Source organism: Panthera tigris, chromosome F3 (assembly GCF_018350195.1).
Source record: "Panthera tigris isolate Pti1 chromosome F3, P.tigris_Pti1_mat1.1, whole genome shotgun sequence".
In the NCBI taxonomy this organism is placed as follows: domain Eukaryota; kingdom Metazoa; phylum Chordata; class Mammalia; order Carnivora; family Felidae; genus Panthera; species Panthera tigris.
Window position 1 is genome coordinate 45,658,674 of NC_056678.1, and position 27,723 is coordinate 45,686,396.

The 27,723-nt window shown below is 35.0% G+C and overlaps 1 protein-coding gene across 3 annotated transcripts in view; it reads left to right on the plus strand.

The window, feature by feature from the left end:
* The window catches only part of KCNT2 (potassium sodium-activated channel subfamily T member 2), a 360,405-nt gene that overhangs the window by 311,172 nt on the left and 21,510 nt on the right, over nt 1–27,723 (plus strand). For 2 of the 3 annotated variants that reach the window (XM_042976234.1, XM_042976236.1), the window contains one exon: nt 23,629–23,929. In XM_042976234.1, the coding sequence (XP_042832168.1) occupies nt 23,629–23,929 (301 nt within the window). Of the gene's footprint in view, nt 1–6,607; nt 6,629–23,628; nt 23,930–27,723 lie in introns of all 3 variants that reach the window. The other variant, XM_042976237.1, reaches the window with a different exon arrangement.

Genomic DNA, 27,723 nt, shown 5'->3' on the forward strand with positions numbered 1-27,723 from the left:
GATATATATATATATATAAAGAGCTTTATGAGTAAAAGAGTAGATTTTTGTTTATTTGATAAAATTTGTGATTTGACATTTAAAAAAGTAATATTGAGGGCAGCAGGAAATAGTTCAGTTTTTCTTAGGTGTTTTCTGCCACTTTCACTGTAGATCAGGAGTGCTAAAAGGAACTTTATTGCCATCTCTGCTATTTGTAAGATAGTTTAGCCAGATAGTCCTAAAATTTTAAGAATACTGGATCCAAAAAAATTATTATTTGATTAAAAACCTTTAATAGAAGACAAGTGCTTTCACACCTAAGCAATTAACCATTTCTTATTTGAACTTGGTAAATATAAAGGAAATTTACATTCAACAGAGAATTATCATGCTCTTATCTTACATATAGGCTTTGTCAATTTGAATGTAGTAAATTCTGCCCTTGGTCAAGTTCATATTCAGGTCATTTTATATTATTAAGGGACTTTGTTGTATTCTGTTTACATTATATGTAGAGAAGGGATCATAGAGTATTTATATTGCCATGAAGCAGCATTTAACACTATATTTTGGTCAGTTCTTCCCATCACAAAAAAGATCACTTTATTAAAATGTTTATAAATCCCCAAAGCTCTAGCTTATATGGAAAACATATATTCTTGGGGAAATAAAAGGAAACTGAGTTAAATAAAGATGATACCCCTTGTCTTCCTTTATTGAATTCAACTCATCCTTTGGAACATATATTTTTGCCTATTGTATAAAAATTGAGGCAACTTAAATAATTAAAGATAAAAATAAAGCCATCAAGATTTTTTGACAACAAAATATATTAATAGAGGCCGAGAAATGAATGTTATTCTACATCTAAAATGAACTTAGTGCCACAGCTGAGCCAGAATTCTACTTTTACTTTCCTGGCAAGTAAGGCAAAAATAGAACTGTTGAATTATATAGTAATTATAGTCTGATTCATGAAAAGATAAAAATTAATCTTGAGAAAGATTGGTTATTAAAAGAACACATATAATATAAGCTTTCTTATTTAAAAGGTTTTAGATAACATGAAGAAGAGTATCTATCTTCAATCATAGTTTTGTAAGATGCAAAGTGCCATTAAAGTGCATATCTTTTAAATTAATCTTTTATTTATTTTTAAAGGGACATCAATTAAATAATAACTCAGTAAAGAGTTGGATTGGATTTTGTGTGAAGAGGGAAACTTTTTTTCCTGACCATACAAAAACAAAGAATAAGACCTTAGCATCTCTGATGAGATGAGTGACTCATACATTCCACCATCTTTCTCAAATACCAGATGGTTCAAGAAAAGTCACGTTAGAATTCAAATGATTTACCTTTGCCTCAAATACGAGGGTTGTCTTACTTTAACTGAAGAAAGACACCAGATTTCAGGAGGTAGAAACTTCATTTAATAATTAGAATTGAAGAGTCTAACGTATTCTTTTCGGATAGCTGTCAGATCCCCATTCCCCTTGACAGTTCAGATAGCCGTATTACTGTCCCTCACTCCACACTGGCAAAGATTGAAGATTGTTTCAGTGGAGAGATGACACAGATATTGTGGACTGGGAGACACTAGGCATAGTTGAGGGCAGTGATACACACTAAATTCAGGGAGCTTAGTGCAAGATACATTTTGTATAGTGTACCCATCAGCAGTAGGTTAGAAGAGTCTTCCCTAGGGAATCTGACCAAGCCAAGTGAACAGCCTAAAGATGTAGACATGGGATATTCAATAATCCAGTGATCACCATGAAACTCAATAAAAAATGTTTCACTAGGAGCTTTCAATAAATGTTATCAGTCTCCTACTCTTAAATACGAGTAGACAACTAAAAATTCCATATGTCAAGAAATAGAATGAAACTCAAAGGCACTAAAATAAACAAACATGAAGAAAAAATTATGTAGGAAGGATAGATCATTGAAGAAGAAGACAATTTCAAAGCACAAAATGAAGACTTACATTCCTCAGTATTTACCTAAGACAAATGAAAATACATCCATGCAAAGATTTGCAATTTGCATATGAATGTTCTCAGAAGCATTGTTCATAATAGCCAAAATTTGGAAACAACCTAAATGTCCATCAACTAGTAAACAGATAAACAAAATGTATATCCATACAACAGAATACTGTTTATCAATAAAAAGAAACTACTTATATGTACTGTTACTTTGATGAATTCAAAAATATTATGATAGGGATACCTGGGTGGCTCAGTCAGTTAAGCATCTGACTCGATTTCAGCTCAGGTCACGATGTCATAGTTGGTGGGTTTGAGCCCCATGTCGGGCTCTGTGCTGATAGCTCAGAGCCCGGAGTCTGCCTCAGATTCTGTGTCTCCCTCTCTCTCTGCCCAACCCCCCCTGCTCACTTGCTCTGTCTATCTCTCTCTCTCTCTCTCTCTCTCTCTCTCAAAAATAAATAAACATTAAAATAAATAAATGTTTAAAAAATATGTTAAGAAGGCAGACACAAAAAACACATATAGTATGATTTCTTGTTTATGAAATGTCATAAAAAGTGAATGTATGCAGACAGGAAGCAGATTAATAATTGCCTAAAGCAGGGTGAGGTGGAGGAAATGGGGAACCAGTTAATGAACATGATGGGGTTTATTGGGGTATTGGAAATATCCTGAAACTCACTTATGGTCATAGTTGTACAACTTGGTAGATTTACTAAAATATCTGAATTTTACATTTGAAAATTATCTATGTCAAATATATATTATTAGTAAAGTTATATATTGAAAAGTGATCACTAATATTAGAAAGATAAGATATTGCAAGGATGAAAGATGAACAGGAAACTAAATTTTTAAAAGAATATTTAGGAAAGAAGAAAACCTTGGGAACTGAAAATGTAATACCAGAGGTAAAAAAGTTCATATCATAAAGTTGAAGAAATCACCAGGAAACTAGAACAAAATTTCAAAAATGGAAACAGTAAAGAAAAGATAAAATTAGAGGACTAGTCCAGGAGGTCTAAGATCTGAATGATAAGACTTCCATACAGAGGAGATGCGGGAAAATTGAAGAAATATCAGTGTAATAACTTAAGAATAATCCCAGGATAGAAGTGTGTTAATTTTCAAATCAGAAGGGTCATCAAGTGCCCACTATAATGAATTAAAATGAATTCACATCAAGACTCAGCAGCATAAAATTTCAGAATATTAAAGGAAAGAAGATTCAGGAGGAGAGCAAGGGGTAGGTCACATGCAAACTATACTTGGGATTTTTCAACAGCATCTCCGTAAGCCAAAAGACAATGGAACAATGCCTTCAAGATGTTGAGGGAATGTTTCCAACTAGTTCTAGTTCCAATTCTGAACTAGAATTCTATATTCAGCCAAACCTTTCAGACTTGTGGAAAGGTAGGATAAATCATATTTTAGCATTGTCTTCAAAAACATTCTTCCCATGGCTGCTTTCTAAGGAAACTACTCCCACCAAAAGAAATGAATGCACTGAGAAAGGAATCATGGTATGGAAGAAACCAGACATTTTGTAGAATCCAGGCAACAAATATGAGGCTAAGGAAATCCCTCCCCAGGGTTGCAGTGAAAAGACCACTAGGCATAAGAGCAACCTGGAGTGGGTCAGAAGGTTTCAGAGAGATTTCTTCAGGAAGATGAAATCTACAGAATACCTTATATATCTCAATATCTTACAGAAAGATTAGACAATTGCCAAAGACCTTAGGATATATTAAGTACATACATAATTAAACAGTTAATAAAAATAAGACAGTTATTAACTATAGGAATACAGTATTACTACTGACAAAAAAAAATTATGCAGGAAATCAATAGTAATCACATTTCCTGTATAGCTCATCTGTAAATTGCATTTAGTCATAGTATGCCCTCAACTTTGATCTGACCAAAATTATATTTGAACAATTTTGAAATGATGGGAGATGGCAAAGGTACTCGAATAAGTGGAAAAGATTAATTCCTCTCCCTTCAGAGTATGAAGTGAATAGATGAAAGCAGAGGCTGAAAAAAAAAAATTATCAGGTGTGCTATATAGAAACAGAGATAAAAACTACATATCCAGCTAAAAGACATAAAAGCAGATGAACTCTAAGGAAATAAAAGTGATGATAGTGGAAGCTTCTATTTGTCAAAACAAATCATAACATTTTCTGACGAAACTATGTATTTATAACTAATAAAAACAGCTAATAGGTTTATAGTCATATATAGTCATATAAGACCCAATCATTTATTATTTTTCAGATTATACTATCAAGTGTTAAGTTCAGTCCTATCTTGTGGATAATTTTTTATTAAATGCCAACATTTCATATCAGAATGTAGTAGGGATAAACACAAGTGAAAACTAGGCCTTGCTACCTTGTTATTTCATGAAGTTAAAAAAAGTACAAGTTAAAGTTGTATTTGACTTTACATGGGATTTCATGCCAACTCATTTTCTAGTCTGTCTTTAGTATCTTCTTATATTCAATGTATAGAAAAAAAGTTATTTTGCTTTGTCTGTGGCAGTAGGGGAACTACTACTCTAGCAGACATCTTTGAGAAGATAAATGATGATGAAGAATATTTATCATTAAAATTGTAACATGTACAAAAGACCTGGAATACAGTATGCTTTTTGGTGAGCTGTATACTGGTGGAAGGAGAATTCATACAAACACAGAGAATAAAGCATAGGTTCATACAGTGACTCAAGAAATCAGTCCATGGAAAGTAGGGTACAGCTGGATCCGCCCCCTTTTAGCTGGTGATATATCACCATGCCAGACTTCTACACCGTCTGTATGTGTCTATTTAAGGGAATCTTTAGAAACATCAGAATCTCCTGGTTCAAAAAACACAGGATACACAAGGACTCATGCTGCTTTTGCTGACAAAGAGGAACTACATTTCTGTCCACAATCCTTTATCCACAATTCCGAAATCCAAAATATCTCACTTGAATTGTGAGATTTTAATGTTATTATTCCACTTACAGTTCATATTCTTATTTTTTCCATGCTTATTTATTTTGAGAGAAAGCATGTGTGCACGAGCTGGGGAGGGGCAGAGAGAGAGGGAGAGAGAAAATCCCAAGCAGGCTCCATGCTGTCAGCACGGAGCCCAAGGCAGGACTCGATCCGAGGAACTGTGAGATCATGACTTGAGCCGAAATCAAGGCTTAACCAACTGAGCCACCCAGGCACCCTTAAAGTGAATATTCTTACTTTTCATTGCAGAAATATTACTATTTTTTATCATGAAATGTTACCAAGACCCACTAGGGACATTTCCTACCATACAGTATATAGTACAGTACCATTTTCCAAAGTCTGTTAAGTTCTTAATTAATAGACATATTTGTTCTTATGGTTGTTTGGTAAGAAAATGTGAAACTGCATTTACCTCGTTTTCCAGTGTACTGAAAGTCCCATCTGTTTGAAGTATATTGTAACCACTGAGAATTGTACTAGAAATTAGAAAAAGATCATTTTAAAGCACATTAAAGTACCAGTATCTCTTCGGTGTGCACAATAAATTAGTGGAATATGTTACTCTGATTGTTGGTCACCTTCACAGTTAGTAAATCCTGTAACTTTAAAGCATGTGATTTAATGGAATAGTTAATCATTGACTGTCCCATCTATCAGTCATTAACTCTTGACTATTAAGGTGAAACGTAGTATTTTTAAATGTACAAAATCACATTAATAAAATTATTTTAATAAGGATTAAGATAGAATAGTTTTGAAATTCTAGCTGCCCATTCTGCCATTATTCACTCAAGCAATGTTTTTATTTTCTTGGGCCATGTGTTAAGAATCCTGAGATCAACAGTTTTAAGGAGGCTGTAATTAAATGTTCATCATGCATTTTTTAGATTTGTGACAACAGTTAGAATGCTAGACGATTTGTCAGACTTGAGTAATGTTATATCAAGGAATATAATTGAAAATTTCGCTTCCACTTATTGAAGAGTGAATAGAATGTTATTCTTTAGAACTGAAGAATAAGATAGCATGACTTTTATATCCCCTAATTACTTAAGGGTTATATGGTGACTGGACAGATCAAGTGTTAGACTTCACAGCCAATGTGAAAGCTCGGAATATTTCTCAAAATGAATTAAATTTATGCATTGGAGAAAAACAATCTTATTACAACATCTAAATTTAGAAGTATTAAATTTTAGAAAACAATTTTATATGAGATGCAAATTTTAAAACAGTACAGATATTAATGCCAACAATGATTATTGAATGCCAATAATCATATCAAATATTCTCTCATGAACTTTGTAAGCTTCTGTCAGTTGTTTTATTTTCTCTACTTGTACCACTTTTTCTTTTGATTAGAGAGACAGTTTTACCAAACAAACAAACAAAAAATAATCGAATAAGAAGTTTCTGGGAAGCTTTTAAAATAATAATCTATTCTTTATCTAATTTTATTCAGAAGTCCCGTGATAAACAATGAATCACATAATTGTAATGTGAGTGCTAAGTGGGGACTTGTCATATTTTGTCTTTGTTGCTGATCGTTTCATGTATGTATTGTTTAGTCATTGTTTAAACTGTATTTTGTATGTTTCTTTTTTCCTTCCTTTGTGTCAGTCTCGAGAAATAGCATCACAAGTAAGTATTTTGTCTCCCTTTCCTCAACCAGTTTAATTGTGAATTCAGAGCTGTTAAAAGGAAAGAATATTAATGATTGAATTCAATATTTCAGATATTAAAATAAAACAAATTGATTAAGCTGAGGTGTTATAAATGCTCTATTTTCAAGTTAGTGTGTCTGTATTTCCCTAATAAGATTGTGAGATCATTTTACCTGTTTGTCTTCAAACAATGTTTATGTATTAATCCAATCATATGTTTTACTGTGTGATGTCATTACCTACTCATCACTTAGTGGCTGTGGATTGTCTGTCTGTCCTTGAGTGAGGGGCCCACCTTAAATGCAAGCAGCTGGGACTGAAAATGTGATATGAAACATACCTTTTTGTACACTTCCTGTGTAGGCTGGTCCCCCTAGAAGGGGTTATAGGAACAATAGGACGTGGGATGGCTTTCTCTAGCATACTTTTTAATGTTGAATTTATTCTTTAATAGTTTTAATTTATTGTCATGAAGAAACCATCAGTTTAGTGTTTGATAACAGTGATCAGTGCTAATAATTGATTTATTACAATGAAAACAAAGTTCTTAATATTATGTATGTATACATGCACTTATATTGCTGAAAACCTTGATATCATCTTCCTGTGATTTGTATTTTTAATTTTATTTTCCACTTTCTTCGTATAAACTATGGTAAACAATTGTCATTATGGTCTTAGCACCTAACACACACTCCCAAACATTAACATAATTAATGTAACTATTACAAATCTAAGCATTTTCAACTTTAAAAATTGCATTTTGAATGTGAAAGCAGTGGTAGAATTCAGCCCATTAAGTGTAAAACTTGTGTGCCAAAGTTGCCATCTGAGAGTACACGTCTGTTTTTCAGCTTGTTGAATTTTGGAGAAAAGTTCTGTATTATATTATCCAAATTTTTGGTGTAATGACTATTGTCTTACCTATGTCATACATTTGAATCTATATAATAAATGCAAATTCTGTTCACTAAATTATTTTAAACATCTTAAATTATTTATTTAAGGTTTTAAAAGTTGCAGCTATTATATTTTTCAGTATTCTTCTTTTGTTTTATTGTATATTAAATCTTTTAGAATTTACTAAGTAATCGCCAAGGAAACTTCACTTTGGGGTGCATGAATGATGTTTTAGAGGACTGCTTTCCAACCTATTTCACATGATGGTCCACACTGAAAATATAGTGTTTGTTTGGCATGAAGACGCCCAGGGGTTTCAGCTACCATGACTGCCTGCAGGTTGAGCAAATTAAGATCAAATTTTATCTCAATGTAGAACATATCCCTGGCACAGAATGATTTTGGGGAACATGTTTTAGAGTTTTATTGTTGCTTTTTTAGAATGTTTTATAACACTTTGAGTTCAAATGAGATCAAACATATATTTCTAAAGTTTTAATTTATACCAATATCTGACCTGACCAGCTGCACAAATGAAATTTCAAGTGCAGTGAATTGGCATCCAATATTTAATAAAATATTTGGTAATATGTCACAAGCCAAGTTGTTTCACCTTGCTTTTCCTCAAGGGATTCTCAGGTATAAGTCCAGATGTGGTAGAAACACAGTGGTAGAAACACTTGCTAGGGTTTCCTCTGTGTCCCAGGAAAAACAAAATTTTCATTTGGTCAAAAACTTTATAGTTTTATGTTTGGAAATGGACTGAATCTTTCAGATGTAGGTTTTGGCTATGTTGCAGTTCTACCTATTGATTCAGATGTTCTGCATTTGTATTCAGGTGGTACACATCACCATCACCTCTTTTCTCTAACTTACCACTTGGGGGCTAAAAGGCAAAAGTTTGGCACATTGCTGAATCATGGCAGCCAATTGCAAGTTTACCCATGGAGGTTTTTTCTTTCTCATAGATATTATTCTAGGTCTAAACATCTTTCAGTCAGCTCCCTGTGTAAGCAAAGTGTCTTCCCTTTCATTTACTGGAGGGTTTGAGTCTTCCAATATAAGTATCGTTCTTGCAATACTTTTTATGGAGGAAAAAAACCTCTAATTGTACTGTGGATATGAAGACATTTATCTTTGTAATTCTGATTGTTTCTACAACAATTTTCACCTTTTCGAGCTCTAATTTTTGTTTTTAGGTTTTTTTCTCTCCCCATCAACTCTCTCCCTTTACCTTTGAATATATATGGGTTTCCCAAATTCTCAAGAAAAATTTCCCCTTTTATTCTTTTTCTTTCTTATTCTTGTTGTTAAAATCTGAGAAAAGCTCATATGGCTGTTTATTCTATTCCTTATCAATGTCTTCCACAGTTTCTCCCCACTACTGTATTTATTCTCTTCTTGAATCACTAAAAGTCTTTAGCCAAAATCATGGACATTTTAAACTAGTTTTAATTTATTTAGACATCATATAACCTTTATCAGGGTTCATTATCTTCTACATCTTAAAATTATTTACCCTCAGTTTTTATATTATGAGTTACTTTCTTTATGTGTTTTACCTGTTTTTATTGGTTCATTTCTTAAACTTCCCTCCCTCTTTCTTTTGTTCAATTTCTGCCTATAACAGCTCATTTGAGATACTGCCAACGTGATCTCCCATCTGAAGGCTTGTCCTTAACCCGTTGTCCGTGGGATTGGCTCTGGAGCTCAAGACTCCCAAGTAGCTGCAGCAATCTAGGACTTCTAGGACTGGTCTTCATCTTTAACTTCCAGAAAGTGCTCCATTAACCACCTGAGTTTAGGCTAAAGTTCATTGCAAGTAGTCTCACCTGGAGGCTTAATCTTGATCCCTGCCCAGTGCTAAGCACTTTATTATTTTATTTAATCCTCACCATAAGCCAATATGGCAGACAATATTATTCTCATTTTTTTAAGTTTATTTATTTACTTTGAAAGAGAGACAGAGAGAGCAAGTGGGGGAGGGACAGAAGGAGAGGGCAAGTCCAAAGCAGGCTCCACACTGTCAGCACAGAGCCTGATGCGGAGCTCGAACTCACAAACCGTGAGATCATTACCTGAGCCAAACCAAGCGTCGGTGCTAAACCGACTGAGCCACCCAGGCGCCCCAACATTATTCGCGTTTTTAAAGCAGAGATATAGAGAAGTTAACTTGACTAAGGTCAAAAGCCCTGGAAATAGCAGACCTGGTTTTAGAATTTATCACTGACACCAGAGCCTCTTTTAATCACCAGGTCTCACTGTAGCAGCCTCTGCCGGTTTCTGAACTACCTCTCTCTTTTCCACCATCTGCTCTGAGGTCCTCAGATGCTTTGTTTAAGAATCAACATGGGAACTGACACTGGAACCATAAGCAGGCATTTACTAAATGTATGTTTTATAGTCTTTTGGTCTTTTTCTACACTTGATCTTGCAACAGTCGTTGTGTCTTACGGTTTCAATTATTACCTCTATGTTGATGGATGGCAGATTTGTGTTTTCCATCCTTGTAATTTATAAAAATGAAGACAAACCTATTTTCTGCCAGATCGTGTTCACTTTGTTATCTACTAGGAGGTAAAAATATTTATTGAGCACCACTAGGCACCCGATGCACCCATCAAGGTGATCGGTACGTGTCAGTAAACATACAAGAAAGATTTCTCAGAAAGCTAACATGAAAACTTCATGTCTTTTCTTGAATTTAATTACTTCTTGGTGGATTTACAATATCTAAATTCTCTTCCCTTCAATATCTTGCATAGAACAGATTAATGATCATATTCCTTACTTTATTCACATGATGCATGATGCATATAGTGGATATTTGATGCCTACTATATCAGATCAAATTTCTTATTGCTGGATTTTACACTACTTTATATTCTAACCATTCTTTATTGATAATCTTTCTGTCCCTGTGTCTGCTACAGATCATTTATTCAGTTACTCTGCCTGACCAAATGAGAAATGAACTTGGTATCAGATGATCTGGGTTTAAATGTTGGCTTCTCCCTTTACTAGCTGTGTGTAAAATGGTCTCTTCTCAACACACAGCAAAGTGAAGACTAAGTAGGGAGCATATGATTATCACTTCACAAATTAGAATAAAGGGCAGTTGTGTGTTAATTATTCATAGCTAATGGCAAACGATTCTGGAGCAGAGTACATAGAGTACCATAGATCTTATTTCATCAGTTTTCACTGCTGCACCATTTTGAGTGGATGACATTCCTTAGAAAGCATTTGTATCAACACACTTAAATTTATAAAATAATATAATAGTAAGTATTCTTGTGATTTGGATAAATACTTTATAATATTAGTCAAACATGTATATATTCACTATATACCTCAAATGCATTCTAATTACACACACACACACACACACACACACACACACACACACACACACCGTGAGTCTAAGCTCATCTGTAATTTTGTTTCACAATTTCTCTTACAGAAAATATACTCTTAGATCTTTTTTCTTACCTTATTTTACAATTATTTTAAAATATTTTCTGGCTTTTATTCTTATCTTGTGCATTTCCACCGCCAGGAAAGCATTTCTTACTTGCATTATGTCCTTACTCTAACTTAATAAGAATCTCATTGAAACACTTATTAGCAGGAAGCTGTTTAAGTGAATCCAATCTGTTTGATTTAATTTAACTACATAGTCATGATTTTCTGTCCACTTAACATCTTAAACTGCATGGAGATCATGCTTTCACTCTGCACAGCCATAAGAAGTAAATTAGGCCTTTAGTTACAGCTTTCTGTTGAATGGCCACTAGAGTCTACAAAATCAGAACCAGATGGAAAATTATAAGATTGATCTAGGTCTGCATAATGGAGTGGTGTTCTGTAAGCAACAGTATACTTGGATCAATAATGCTGTTTTGTGTAGATTCTTTACATGAGAATGTGAATATTTATATCTGTGAAGTCTTATATCATTGTATCTATTCTTCTTTTTTTTATTTTTATTTTTTTAGAGGGGGAGGTGAGGGAGAGGGAGAGGGAGAAGGAATCAGGCTCCACACTCAGTGCAGAGCCCAACATGGGTTCAATCCCGTGACCCTGAGATCATGACCTTAGCTGAAATCAAGAGTCAGATGCTCCACTCAGTCACCGAGGCACCCCCATTATGCCTGCAATTTAATTAAGACATTAAATATATCACAGAAATTTTCTTTCCACAGGCTCATTTACCCATAACTACCATATGTTTTAGGTCAGTGGTTCTCAAATGATAGAAAAAAGAAAGGGGGAGAGAGAAACAGTGTTTAAAATGGTGGAATTGGCCCATTAGAATCACTGTAATGGTTTTTCATGAATTTATATGCTTAAGTCCTTTTATTCTGGACTGTAAAATGCTGGAGGTGATAGAATGATATCCTCCCTAACTTGCCCTACAATGGGTAGGATCTGCCCCCACACACATATACTCACTGTTGAAACCATTGTTTTAGGCTGTGTATTCCTGTAATTCTGGAAAGTGGTAAGAGAAAATTGAACTGTGAAGAAGACAGAGCTGGCAATGAAAATATGATTCTAATAATGTAAGCCATTGGAATGCCTTTATGAGGATGTTAAACCTATGTGCTTATTCAGTGCTCTTCTATTTGTTGATTGTAAGTCAGTTTATTCAGATGTATAAGCTATTCTTTACACACACACACACACACATAAGTATGTATAATACATTAAAACCTAATCATAGAAACCCCAAAAGGGTGTTTTATGTAGAAAGCAAGTACACTCTTATGTTTATTTGTTTCTAGACATAAAATGGATGAATTGGTCAAAGAAAACCACTCTTTAGTTTCCTTATAAACCAAATTTAATGATGATGAAATCAATCTAAATTTGGGCCAGACTTTCATTCTGGCCTAGTGGACACACATCAACATGTGGCAGATGACAGTTAAAGTTAAATAAAAATTAGAAGACTGAAAGGGTGTCTTGAGACCTACAAAAAAAGTACTTGTCAAATATGTGGTAATAGCAATTCTGATGCCGATAATATCACTTTCTCTTTAAAAAGACAAAAAACGTAAGCATTACTTGGAGAAGAAATGCTATACCTTCAGAGAAGACAAAAGCTTTCCACTACTACACAGTGAAAAAAAGTGGACATCATCTGACTTCAAAAGAAAAACAATGAGAAAATAGTGTAAAATAGTGTTAGTGGCATTGGTTAGTGACATTTTCATGGAAACATGACATAATAAAGGCATTTTCATTAAACATTTAAAATATATTTCTGAACACTACAACTTAAAAGAGTTATGCATACTTTAGAGAAATATTAACCTTTAAATATTGCTGTTTAGCAAATTCTTTTCTCAGGATCACCAGTCACTTCTATAACATACTTGTATGAATAAAAGGTGCGTAACTTTTATTTAAAAATCTCCCATCATGGGTAGTGCTATGGTCCTAAATAAGCTAATGACCTTTTATTATGTATTTTCCTCTTCCTCAGTGCCTCTATAACAATAGCTATTATTTATGACATATATAGTAGAGGGCAAAAAGCTGTAGTAAGAACTATTTGATAATAGTCATCACCCATTCTATTCCATAAAAAATGCTTCATTCTTGGCTTCCTGAATAGTCAATTTTTCTATACATTCTCATATTCTTAATTTCTTATTTCTCATCTATTTCATATTCCCCAACTGAGGATTCTGAGGTATAAAAGTTAAAACGAGGGCATTATCTCTAAACCACATCTTTTTTTTTTTTTTTTTTTTTTTACCTTTTTTAAGGTTTATTTATTTTGGGGGTGGCGTGGAGAGGCAGAGAGAGAGGGAAAGAGAGAATCCCATGCAGGCTCCAAGCTATCAGCACAGAGCCCGATGCTGAGCTCAAACTCATGAACCATGAGATCATGACCTGATCTGAAATCAAGTCGATGCTAAACTGACTGAGCCACCCAGCCCCTGTGGCCCAACACCTATCTTTTCATTATTAAAATTCCCAACTTATATTAGTTAATCATAAATAGAAGCTTGGGAGGACTCTACAGATACAGCATAAAACTGCACAGCATAAAACTGTTGACAATTGATGGCAACACAACTCAAAAATTTTGCTGAGCAGCAGGAAGTGAAATCAGTTAATAAGCCTCAGCAAAAGAAGATTCTCAGTGGTAGTGGCCATTGCCTGCATACCTTGCTTGCTGTGCCAAATATTGAGATCAACCCTCATAGACAGGAGGGACACCTTTACCCAAATCTGGTAAAAGTGTTGAGACTGGCGATTCCACATGTGCACCAAGAGGGTAGGGTAAAGGGCCATAAGTCACTGTATTGGTCTGAGTCTTCCAGAGAAACAGAACCAAAAGGAGATATATATATATATATAAGAGAGAGAGAGAGAGAGAGAGAGAGAGAGAGGTAGATGTGTGTGTGTGTGTGTGTGTGTTTCTTATTATAAGGAATTGGCTTATGCAATTATGGGGAGCAAGAAGTCCCAAAATCTTCAGTTGGCAAGCTGGAGACCCAGGAGAGCTCGTGGTGTAACTCTAGTCTGAGTCTGAAGGCCTGAGAGTCAGGAGAGCTGAGATGGAAGCTGCATTCAAGGGCTGCATTCAAGGGCTGAAGACTGGTGTTCAAAGTTGAAGCAGTTAAGTAGAATAGCCTTTTGTTCTACTCAGATCTTCAGTTGATTAAATGGGGCCCACCCACATTGGGGAGTACTACCTGCTTTACTCAGTCTACCAATTCAGATGTTAGTCTCATTCAGAAACACCCTTACAGACACACCCAGGATAACGTTTGGCCAGATGTTTGGGCACCTGTGGCTTAGTCATGTTGACACACAAAATTAACCTTCATGAGTTCACTCTTTGTCAGTTAGGCACCTTATACATCTGTTCAAAACATGCTTAATCTCCAAAGACAATAACAAGGTCCTAATTCCTTTTAACATGTTAACATAAATATTTTGCGTACAAATAAAAACACACTAAGTCCTTCATCAAAGGGGAGCTAAAGTCCTTGAGTGATGTTTCCTTGTCTCCCTGATGTCTGTAACTTAAATAGTATGCTGTAAAATTAACAGTACTTAAATAGTATGATATAAAGCCTATACATTTTACATTACATGATAAAGAAATAAGAGAGGGAAGAAAACAAAAATATTTCTTAACACACATGCACACAGTCAAATAAATTTATAACAAAATAAGGGAGAGATATGCATGACAATTGCGTTCCTTATTTCTGTTAACTATTCACTTGGTCATAGCTGGTACTTACTTCCTCTACCTTTTGTATTCTATATTCCTGTTGCCTTCAGCCAGCACCTGTCTGGTGAGGTGACTCAAATCTTCATTCTTGTCTAGTGGTCTGGGCCATTAGTAGTTCTATCTGGATTGGATTCTTACAGTTTTCCATTGACCTAACCCACAGAGTACAATAATACTAAGAGAGCCCTAAAGGAGCTCGCTCCTTTGTTCGCAAAGAAGAGTAGCCATTCGCAGAGGATGGCAGGGTTTTGCTCCCAACAGCATCCCTATCTGCCAGCAACACTGCACGCACCATTGGTTTTACTAGATCCTAGAGCCCAAGTGGCAGAGCACTTGCATAGCAGCCTGGACCTCTTACAGAGCCTTTTTTTTTTTTGGTCTGGGCTACTAAAAATTGGCGGGTTTTGGGGTCACTCAGTAAATGGGCCAGAGTTAACACACCCAGATGAGGACTATGTTGCCTCTACTGTCCAAAAAAGCCCACTAGGTATTGTGCTTCTTTTTTGGTCCCCTTGAAATGTCACTGAAGTAAGAGCCCCCTGTATTTTTGCCAGATCCGTCTTCCACCTTCTGACATGCAAATGTCTTATCAGTAAGTTTTGGGTAGTTGCTACTTCCTGCTTACTAGGTCCAATCAGCATAATGTCATCAATGTAACTGGCGTGATATCTTGTGGAAGGGAAAGGTTGTCAAGGTCCCTACAAACTAAATTATGGCATAGAGCTGGAGAGGTGATATACCAGTGAGGTAGAACGGTGAAGATGTCCTTGGCAGCCGAGAGCAAAATGCTTCTGGTGTTTCTTATTGATGGAGATGGATAAAAAGACATGTACCAGATCAATAGCTACATACTAGGTACAGGGGATGTGTTAATTTGTTCAAGCAGTGAAACCACATCTGGTGTAGCAGCTGCAGTTGGAGTTACTACCTAGTTAAATTTAGGATAATCCACTGTCAGTCTCCAAGCTCCATTTGTCTTCTGCACTTGCCAAATAGGTGAGTTGAGTGGGGTTGTGGTGGGAATCACCGCAACTGCATATTTCAGGTCCTTGATGGTGGCGCTGATTTCTGCAGTCCATCTAGGAATTTGGTATTGCTTTTGGTTTAATATTTTCTTCCACTGGTCTAGTGGCTTCTGCTTGCCCTTTCCCATCATAGTAGGTCAGTATGGTCAGGGAGCCAATGTGGGGCTGGAATTGGAAAAATATCATTAGGATGGGTTCTGGGAACTACTGAGTCCACTGTGTGACAGACCTGAGCTATTGGTCACATGACGACCATAAGCTCCTACCCTGACTGGTGGACCAAAGTGATGTTTTGAGTGTCCTGGAATTAGAATCATTTCAGAGCCAGTCTCCAGTAGTCTTTTTAAAAGGTCAGATTATTTCCTTTTCTTCAGTGTACAATCACCCTGGTAAAAGGTTGTATGTCTCTTTGGGGAAGGCTGGGAAAAAGATTAACGGTATAAGTTTTTGGTACTATGCCAGATCCTTCCGCAAAAGGAACAAGCTTCTTCTCCTATGAAGCGTTCTAGTTGTGTAAACTGACTCAATTCTGGGGATTATTTGAAAGTCTGTGACACTCTATTTTTATGATTCAGGTTAGATTTTTGTTCACTTGACCTAGATGTTTTATGCTTATGCAGATCAGGTAAGAGTTTAGTGGGTTTTCCCACCTATTTTACCTGTAGGAACACCAGTGCCATGGGTCTGTGCAAGTCAGACTATTCTGCTTGCTGCTTTGACTCTGTTGTCCATTATAACCATGCTTACCTTGGGCAGTTGATTGCTACCACTTGGCCCATGCCTCCTTGGGATCCAGCTACTCCACTGCATTCAGGTTTCCCAACTGAGTGACTGCAATGATCAGACTATGGTCTGGCCCAGGGAGAAGAGTGATCTTGGAACTCTTCAAGGGTACCGAGGCTCTGCTCACAAATTTATTCCTCACGATTGCGGTGAAAGGAATGCCTTCTAGACCCTCTCACTGTGGGTGAATATGTTTTAAGTGAAAAATCTACTCTTACATTCCAATCTTCTCACAACTTTAAATCCCTTGCTTTACATTAAACCAGATTAGATTCCGCGTGTCCAACTTGCTTACTGTGGGTCACCTTTTGGTACATGTTTCAGCCAATCAACCAGATAAACTGTTAGAACCCTTTCTAACTCCCCAAGCTGAAACTTTCAATGCAGAATCTCTACTTAATGAGTCCATATCAATAAATACTGCCTGATCCAACTTTATGTTTCTTCTACCATTGTCCCACACCCTTAATATCCACTCCCACACACGTTGCCCAGATTTTGGTCTATGTAAATTAGACAACTCAAGTAGTTCTTTTGGAGTATAAGTTCCTAAACATGTGATGAAAAATAAAGTAGCTAATATATATGCCATCCATCTATCATGTACATCTTTAGGAATCACTTTACTAGGACACCTGATATAATAATACAGCCAATTAAAATAAGAACCACATTCCCTTCTCAATTTGTTCTTAGTAGCTCAGATGAATGTAAATTCTATGGAAGACAGCCACCATGTTGTTAGCAATTACATAACAATAATATTTAAGATCTTAAAGAAGAAAAAAGTATGATTTTCTGGGTCTAAAAGCACAAGGAAGGCTGTTAGGTAATTGAAACCCCTGTACACTGATTGTTTCTGAATGACAGTTTTAAAGGCCCAGGGGAAAAAATGAACCACAATGTGAGAAATAATATCAAGATGATAAATTAGCTAGGTTTCAAAATTCCACAGAGACCAAAGAAAGGAAAGATTTAATTAAACACACATTCATGCACACACACACACGAAATATTGCCAAGGATGTGTGAATATGCAACTTAATGTATAAATTTAGAACAAACAATAAAAAAGGAAAGTGAATTCATAAGCATAAGAGTAACTGATTAGGATTGATTTTCTTTTAGGGACAATAACAGAAAGATAGGTACTAGATATGGGGTGGGGGAGATGGAAGGAGAAAGAGGAGAAAGAAGAGAGAGAGAGAGAGATGTATTCTGTTCAACAGCGCTAGAAAGCTAGGATAAGTCTGTGGATTATTTAGCACTGTCTCTAAATAGACAACCTGGGATTTTTTTTCACTTGGACACAAAATTAAATTTTGACTTTGAAGTTATCAGATTGGAATGGTGAGTTACTAGAGGTTCTACGTGCTATGGGTAAACTTTATATTCACAGACTAATAGATGAAATAGAACATGGAGACGAAATATCTGATTTTTAGATACAGAAAATGAAGTCAAGAGATTGAAATTAGTTTTGCTATTCCACCAGGTGATTAACTTTTAAAAAGAAGCTATCATTTGAGCCTTAGTTCTTGAGTAATTATTTGACTTTAGAATTTATATTAGAGAATTACTACAGAATTCTCTTGTTTGTTTTTGCATCGAAAATTGTGAAAATTGTCACTATTTTTCAAGAAGCTCAGTTCGTTTGTTCGAAGTCATGAGGTATTAGCCTGGTAGGACTGAAAATACAATGTAGTATTGGATTCCAAAGTCAGCATATTTTAGACTATAATGTTGTTTATTGTCTACTTATCTCTGTGATTCTGAAAATATGCTGAAAATACATCTAAATACAATGTAACTAGTTATTTTCTATCTTTTCTTAGATCACAGACTAAAGGAATTGGTTAATCTGAGCCTTTATAGAAAGTGGAGAAACATCTTTTTGTGAACTTTTTTTAATACAAAGAAATGTCCATGAGACCCCAGATCACTAGCCAAGGTGCATATGGATTAAATTCAGATGATCTCTCAAGTATTCTTATAATTTAACCTTCCTTTAAATTTTTTTATGTTTATTTATTTTTGAGAGAGAGAGATGGAGTGCGAGCAGGGGAGGGGCAGAGAGAGAGAGAGAGAGAGAGAGACGCAGAATCCGAAGCAGGCTCCAGGCTCTGAGCTGTTAGTACAGAGCCCTATGTGGGTCTTGAACTCAGGAAAGATGAGATCATGACCTGAGCCAAAGTCAGTTGCCTAACCGACTGAGCCACCCAGGCGCTCCTAACCTTCCTTTAATGAAAAACATTAGATAGGAATTCTTTTATAAAGTGTTAAACTAACATACCTTTAGTGATTTCATTTTCCTCAGTTTTCTTTAACAACAATTCAGGATGTCTTCAATCATAAATCACATAGCACAGTTTAAGTCTATTTTAAAGCCTATAAAACTATTCTTAAGGGAGTCATGAATCTAGATTACAAACACTCACTTTCAAACTATTGGGTGAATTGATTTATTTTAAAATACCACTTTGTTCCACAGATTGCTCAATAACCTTATGACATGAATAACTTCAACAAAAAAAAAGAGGAAGTTGAACTGAGTCATTTTGGGGTGTGTGTGTGTGTGTGTGTGTGTGTGTGTGTGTGTGTGCATGTGTTTGTGTGTGTAGAGTGTGGAAAAGAATGTTTGATATATATTGTGATTCTGACACTTTCTACCTTTCTGAAAACAATGAAACTAATTAAGTTGTTTTAGGCATAAGAAACATTTTCTGCCAGTTCTCATTCTTGTGAAAAAATATTTGTAGCCTTTTTAAAAGCCATATTAAGTTTGATCAATATTTGGAAAATAATATAATTTTTAAAAATAATAATGTTTTAAATTTATATGAAAACTGTTGATTAGCCATATGAATTTTTCATTTCCTTATTGAACTATATAAATATGTTCCCAGAAGCATTTCATAAAAAATATGTGTTAGTCCATTCAAGTTGTTATAGTAAATTACCACAGGCTCTGGGTAGCGTATACACAACAGAAATTGATTGTTCACAGCTCAGGAGGCTGGAAGTGGGAGATGAGGGTGGTAACGTGGTCTGGCGAAGGCCCCCTTCTGATCACAGACATCTCATTGGCTAATCCCAGGGCAGAAGAGGCTAAGGATCTCTCTGAGGTCTTTTTACTAAAGGCAGTAATCCCATTCATGAGGGCTCAACACTTACAATCTAATCATCTTCTGAAGACTTCACTTACTAATACCATCACTTTTGGGGCTTAAGATTTTAACAAAGAAACTTTGAGGGGATACAACATTCAGATCAGACCATAGCAATAGCAATATGAAAATGTCTTTTTTCATTCTTGTAAACATTAGTATTAAATCTTGATTTTCATGTTAGTAATCATGTTAGTCTTCTGATAGTAAAAGTACAAAAATCTCACACCAGAGTCCTCCCATTATTCCTAGAAATAATAAAGAATAAGTTCTAGAAGCAGTGCAGAGCAATAAATCTCCCCTTCCACTTAAATACTTGTTCTCTTCTTCAGATTCACAAAACTTTAACCAAGGAATCTTTACGCCCAAGGAATCTTTGTTTACAACACCTTGATTTCTTGTAAAATACAGCCACTGATAGAGAAAACTACATCAGAAATATGAGTCATTCCTGTCTTTTTCATACCCATTTCTCACTTTTATATAACCCTTCATAATTATTTCTTCCTCTTGTCTCCCTTTTACTGTCTTTTCATACCAGATCATGAACCATAATATTAACTAATATTTAGTGAGCATTTTCTGAGACAGGCACTATATTGTGCACTTTTCAAGTATTATCTCTTAGGTCTCAGAAAAACACTGTGGGCAAAGTAAAACTATAATTACCACTTTTCATATAGGGAAATGGGCGTGATCTTAGAGAGTTTAAATTACATAACCACGAATGCAGAGCTGGTAAATGGTGAAACATGTATTTAAACCCAGGTCTATCTGATGGCAGTGGTCTTGCTTTTAAGCAGTCTGTCACTCTGACTCTAAATTCAGGAAAAAGTCCTACGATCAAGGCACTTCTTCATCTCCCAGCACCACACTGTTTCCACTAGATTATGGTGTGTCATGTTAAAAACACAATAGAGGTAATCCAGATGATGAGATGGCAGCAAGAAAGTATATCTATAAATGGACTTAAACTTTTTTTTAACATTTATTTATTTTTGAGAGACAGAGACAGAACATGAGTGGGGAAGGGGCAGAGAGAGAGGGAGACAGAATCCGAAGTAGGCTCCAGGCTCTGAGCTGTCAGCCCAGAGCTCAACGCGGGCCTAAACCCATGAACTATGAGATCATGAGTTGAGCCAAAGTCAGAAGATTAACTGACTGAGCAACCCAGGCGCCCCTAAATGGACCTTTTTAAAAAGCACACAGGTGTACACACACATATTTGCTACCCAGGAATAGAAAAACTAATGTTTATTTCCAGTGTAATTGTTATTGTCAATAATTATTCTAACTAGGATGTGTTATTATTATTATATGTAGAAAATTATAGTTGGCACATATTTTCTTTTTACATTGATGTGTTATAGGAATTTGCACAACATTTCAATGAGGTAGAAGATGGTTATTCTTATTCTCATTTTACATAGTGGTTAAAGCAGATTTGTTGTAGGAACAAAGCTAGGAAATATCCAAAATATCATTCAAACTTGTGATCTTAATACATAAAATTCAGTGTACTTTTCATTATGTCATATTGGAAATATGGAGAAAAACCTGCAAATTTCAAACACACAAGGAATAATCTATGTGTTGTCAGGTTCAAATTTCTTAAAATTAATCTTCAAATCCTTCAAATTCCTTTTTTCTGTACTTAAAGTGAAATATACAAAGAAATGATACTTATTTTATTGAATAATTGACAAAAAGGCCTTGTGATCCCTATGGATTTTCTTTATAAATCATGCCATTCCTTTCTTACGAAAATTCAAAACAATGATGAACAGGGTATTCAGTAATTTTAGCTTATACATACGTAGGCTTCAGTTCATGTTTTAGATGTTTGCTTGATACATTCCCTGGTATATATAACTAAGAAAAATCATTTGCCAAGACAGATAGGGTTTCACCCTCTACTTGAATTATGGGACTGGCAAGGTTACTATTTCCACACATTTGTAGGAAATCAAACTATTACTCACAGGGACTTTTGACTAGAAAGATCACTTCAAATAAATTTAAGATTAACAAAACCCTGCAAGCCAAAATGTCTAAATCTGTATGTTTTCATTTTTGCTACAAAGTACATATAAACTGAATCTACTGAACAAAGATTGGTATTATTTAATGATGGTAGATATTACTCAAGGGCTTATGTATTTTACTTCCACAGAAGAGGGTTTACAGTATATTATCAAGTAGGTGAGACTAGAGGAAGTTAAGGCTCATAAAGGTATCCATGATTGCAAAACCAGGCAGCATCCAAATTTTATTACTTCCAATTTAAATTCTGTGTCTCAAATAAGTTTTCTAAAAACACTAAAATAAAATTTTCTCTTGTGGAGATTTGAAAGTTAAAACAAATTATTTTTAATGTCGCTCACTGTTTTGAAACAGAAATGTGGATGAATATTTAAATTTTTTCATTGAATTTAAGTGTGAGGTAATGTCATAGCTTGCCACTAGGAATTGTATGGAAGGCATTGACTGAGACTTGATAACTTACATTCACTTTTAAAGGGTTTTATTGGATCTACCTCCTGACCTTACTTAAATTGGTCATTTAAACGGTATTACTTTGAAACCCAGCAAAACATGAATGATAGAGCTAAAGTTCAAACTTCCATGCATAGAAGGGAAACACAGTTAGCAGATTCATGAGTATTGCCCTTATGTACAGTACAATTTAGGAAACTGTTCATTTGCATATGCATCCTTTTAGAAGGTAAGACCTTCAGCTTTGATCCATGTTGCATTTCGTTTAAATTCCTGGTATGAAAAGCAACATTTTGAAACAGGAAGCTTTTATTTATTAAGGGCCTACAATCAAAGGAAAGCTTCTTACTTTAAAAATCAGATTTAGTAGTAAAAAAGTAAATCAAAATACACTTTCTGAGTTTGTTTATTGTTTTTGCTTCCAATGGAGAATAGCCTGATTTAAATTTTATTTATGATTCTGGAGTACATTTGTGAAATATTAATATTTACAACAGATTTTCACTTAGAATACTGAGAACAGTTCCTGAAATACGTTTTAATATTTTAATCAGAAAAAGGTTTATGTCATGAATAGTTAATGCATGAACTAATTAAAAAGTGGTTTTGTTTTCTTCTGGGTCATGTGAGTAAATTAAAAAAAAAAACCACACTTTACAAAGTTCATTCCAATGCCATTTTGAGAAAGAGCAATAATTTAAAAATCTTTTAAAATATTATGAATTCCAAAAGTAAAACAACGTGCATTATATTTATTTAAATTTCATGTGAAATGCCTGTAGTAGATTTGGAAAAGTTCATTACATTGACTTTATTTGAATAAAATTTTAAAATATTTTTTTGTGGGGTGCCTGGGTTGCTCAGTCGGTTGGGTGACCAACTTCGGCTCAGGTCATGATCTCACGGTTCATGAGTTCGACCCCTGTGTTGGGCTCTGTGCTGACAGCTCAGAGCCTGGAGCCTGCTTTGGATCTGTGTCTCCCTCTCTCTCTGCCCCTCCCCTGCTCGTGCTCTGTCTGTCTCTGTCTCTCAAAAAATAAATAAATGTTAAAAAAATTTTTTAAAAATAATATTTTTTTTGTTTGTGTCTCCAAACAACTCTATGCTAGTAGGGTTATATTGCAGATGCAAAGATATCTGGTTCATATATAAGTTCAAAAAAAGTATTCTCAAGTAATAGTTTTGGTGGTAACAAAATGGACTCAATGATCACGATTTTGCTCTTTCTGGGGAAAGTCTCCTGAGATATATAATTATACCAAGATATTAGCAAAAGATACCAGCATACCTCCAGGTTACAATTATCCCTAAAATATCTAATTATCCATATCCATTTCCTTTACAGTCTCAAATATCTATCAGTGTAGAAGAGTGGGAAGACACCAAAGACTGCAAAGAACAAGGTCATCACCGAAGCAACCACCGCAACTCAACATCCAGCGACCAGTCAGACCATCCCTTGCTGCGGAGAAAGAGCATGCAGTGGGCCCGAAGACTGAGCAGAAAAGGTCCAAAACACTCTGGTAAAACAGCTGAGAAAATAACCCAGCAGCGACTGAACCTCTACAGGAGGTCAGAAAGACAAGAGCTTGCTGAACTTGTGAATAATAGAATGAAACACTTGGGTCTTTCTACAGCGGGATATGGTATGCTCTTTAAAAGTATTGTGTGATATGGACTTGTGATTTCTTGCCATGGTTGTTGTGTAGCTGGTTCACATTTAGTAAGTTAAGAATCACATTTTTGTTTCACAGGCCAATTTGAAATAACTACTGGCATATATCTAATATAGAAAATTATGATGACAGCCAAAGTAAATGCAAAAAATGTTAAGTATTTGCATAGTTCTTTAGGCACTCTGCTGAACCTGTTACATAAATTATCTTAATTTTATTTTTCACCAAAACTCTTCCATTTTAGAGATAAGGAAACTTAGTCAATAACTTGCTAATTAGCTTGTTAATAGCGTGGCTGAGATTTGTAACCCGTTCTGTCATGTTCTTACACATGCACACGCGTGCACATGCACACACACACACACCACATCTTATTCTAGGATCTGGGATAAAATGAATTTGAGGCATGGGCAAGCAACTAAATGTAGCAGTCACAGATGAACTGAAATGTCTCTATAAAATTTGTTTAGTTTCTTGTGGTCCAGGAACAAAAGTCTCCAAAAGCTTTAATTTGAAGCTCAAACAGTACTTGATATATAGTATAGATCTGTATCAATAATTATTATTTCCTATGTTGATCTGTGACTGCAGTATAGATCAAAATGCACAGCTGAAATAAAAAACAAAGATAATTTAAAAATACATTGTTTACTAGCCTATGAATTTTATTAAAAAAAATTTGTCACACTTCGGAGTAAAGCCAAATGATAAATAAAATGGTGTTGTTATAAATATAACTTGGGTAAATCAGAAGCTAAGATAATGTAAGTATTATGCAGGTTAAGGATAAAACGGAATGCACTCTATATTTGCCCCCAAAGTCTCAACTTGAAACAGTGTACGTAGGGAGAAAGTTTAGTTGTTGAATTAGTTAGAGTTTAAAAGAAGTTAGCCTGTGTTTCTCTAAACATATTTACTGAGTACCAACTCTGTGCCAGGAACTATGCTAGGTGCTTTATGTGTATTTTTCATTACTCTTCATAACCCTGATTGAATAGGTGTCCCGTTTTACCCTAAGAATTTGAAGCTCAGAGCTTAAAGACCTTGCTCAAGGACATACAGTTGAAATGTATTGGAGTCAGGATTCCATATGTAATTGAAACAATTATTTTTTACTTAAGTGTAGTACAGACTCATCCATGACCAATAATTTTAATATAATCATACAAGGTCTTACATTAAGAAATAAATTAGAAGAAAAATTTATCTTCTTTTTAAAATTTATATGAATAGCTCTTTGCTAATTTGATGACACTAAGTATGATTGTATTTCGTATAGAACTATAGTCCTATATTTGTGTGTACTTTTGTTAGTTATTATTCAGCTACTCTTTCTTTTTTTGGAAAGTTCTAGTAAATGATTGTTCATCCAAGTTCCAGCTGTGTTTCATGAACATTATAACCCAAGGCTGGTCCTGTAAGCAGTGTGGCAGATAACAGTTTGACTCTAAGAGACACAAAAATGCATGAACTGGCTGCATGGGAGAATCATCAGGGAACATATTATGTTTTTGCTAATGAAACTTCTATCAGGTACCTTGCATTTAGTTATTATCTGTGTTGTGTTTTTTTTATATAAATTTGTTAATTTAATTCTCACACTAACTCTTACAGAAAGGAAGAATGGATGTTGTCCACCTTCTTTTTTTTTTTTTTTTTTGCTTTCTTTTCCTTTTTATTTCTTCTTCTCTCTGTCCATTTTAACCATCTATCCATCCATAGATCCATCAATCCTTTCTAAAGCCATGTGTTGGACACCTTTAACAGCATAAAGATTATGAAAATAGGACTTGAGATTTAATACATCATGGACTTACTAGACTTCTCCATGTGTTCCTAACTCATAATAATTCATCCATGCAACAGATATTATTGGTCTGTACTGGGAATAGACTAATGACCTGTTGAGATAGGACTTCTGCATTTATTAGACTTATATTTTAGAAGCCAATAGATTTATCAGATTATTTAACTCCTCCAAGCCATTTTTTTTAATCAGTGAAATGGAAATAATAATACCCATCTCATAAGTGTCTTGTGAGGGACAAATGGGATAATCAGTAATGTCCTTAGCTCAGAACTGGCATTCAATTAATACCACAAATCTTCCATATATCTATTTCAGTACTGTATGTATATCTGTGTTTTATACATAAAAGGAGTAAGTTGTGGTTTTTTTACCCACCTCAAAAAACAAAACAAAATAAAAACAAAAACAAAAACAAATTTTGCACCCTCAGAGGCAATATTGCCTCCATTGAGGATGTATGCTTTGAACCAGTTATTATTTTGCATGTTTGCCTTCCTTCCTTGAGAGAAAGGGAATGTCTTACTCACCTTTTCATCTTTGTATCCCCAACATATTACACATTTCCTGACACATAGGAACCCAGTAACTGCACATTGAATGCGTGAACAAATGGAATGCTTACAGGTGAGAAAACAGGGTCTCAAATATAAATGATTTCCTAGCCTACTAGACACTCAAGTCAGTACTTTAAGACTTTTGACTCTATGTCTATTTATGTTTCCACTATACCACATGTTCTTTGTACATATTGTCAGTATTTTATGGTGATTTACAGTTGAAAAACATTTTTACATACTTAAAAAAATGCATGATGATTAATTTAACCACAAGTTATAATCTGCTTTTTTTCTGAGTTAGGTCTGGCGTGCTCTAAAAGAATGAATAGATTACTTTTGACCTGTTGGATATGAAACATAAAGGAGAGGGAAATGGAAGAGTCAAAAGATGACTTCTGAGGGTTCTTATTTGAACATTAAGTGTATGGTGGTGACATTCACTGAGCTTAGAAAAAGAAGACAAATATGTTGGGGTAAAGATAACTAAGTTTAACTCAGTGCCTAAAAGACTTCCAGTAGGTGATGCTGTAAAAGAAGCTGAATTTCTGCTATTGGGTGTCAGAAAAAGAAATGAGATCTTTTGTAGACTTGAGACTGTATATGCTGATAGAGCATTTGGATTTTAATTAAAGTCATAGGAGTAGATGAAATAACCTCTGATGAAGGGCTGTAAGAGAACTTTGGAAAAAACTTGTATTTTTCAGAAATGTTAAGGGAAGGAATATTTTTTAAAACCAAGAGACTGAAATGTCATAACTGAATTGCCCAAAAGATGTGCCATATTACAGTAGTATGCTATCAGTTTATTACATGGTTTATCATGACACTGATCCTTTATACTTTCAGAAAGCCCTGTGGGACCTGGGGTGGTTAGAGGCACTCCTCAGGCTGGTTACTTCCAGCCATAAGCAATTTTGTCTGTTATCCCAATGTGAGTGCAAATATCACTTCTTTTGTGTTCTATGATGTGAAAAATGTTGGGAAGCATTGGGCAGAGAAATAGGAAGCAATATTAAGAATGCCAAAGAGTATTGGTGAGTATAGTGATAAGTCATTGATGGACCGTGGTGAAAGTTGTATCAGTTAAGTGGCATGTGTACAAGTCAAATTTGAGTAGCTTGAGGAACGATGTGAGGTAAGGATTTGAATATAGTGGATATAAATATATTAGGGACCCCAAGGTATTGAAAATGTAATCTGTCTCATTGTTCCACCATCTATTGCTTCTATTGCCAAAATCATATCACAGTAAAAGATGAATGTGGGAACTCTGATTCTTTTGTCCACATTCCATCCAGCAGGTAAGAAGGAGATACCAGAGAACAAAGAGTGGTCTTTTCAGTTAAAACATATTATCAAATAATTACACACACCATTTCTATTATGTCCATTGGAAA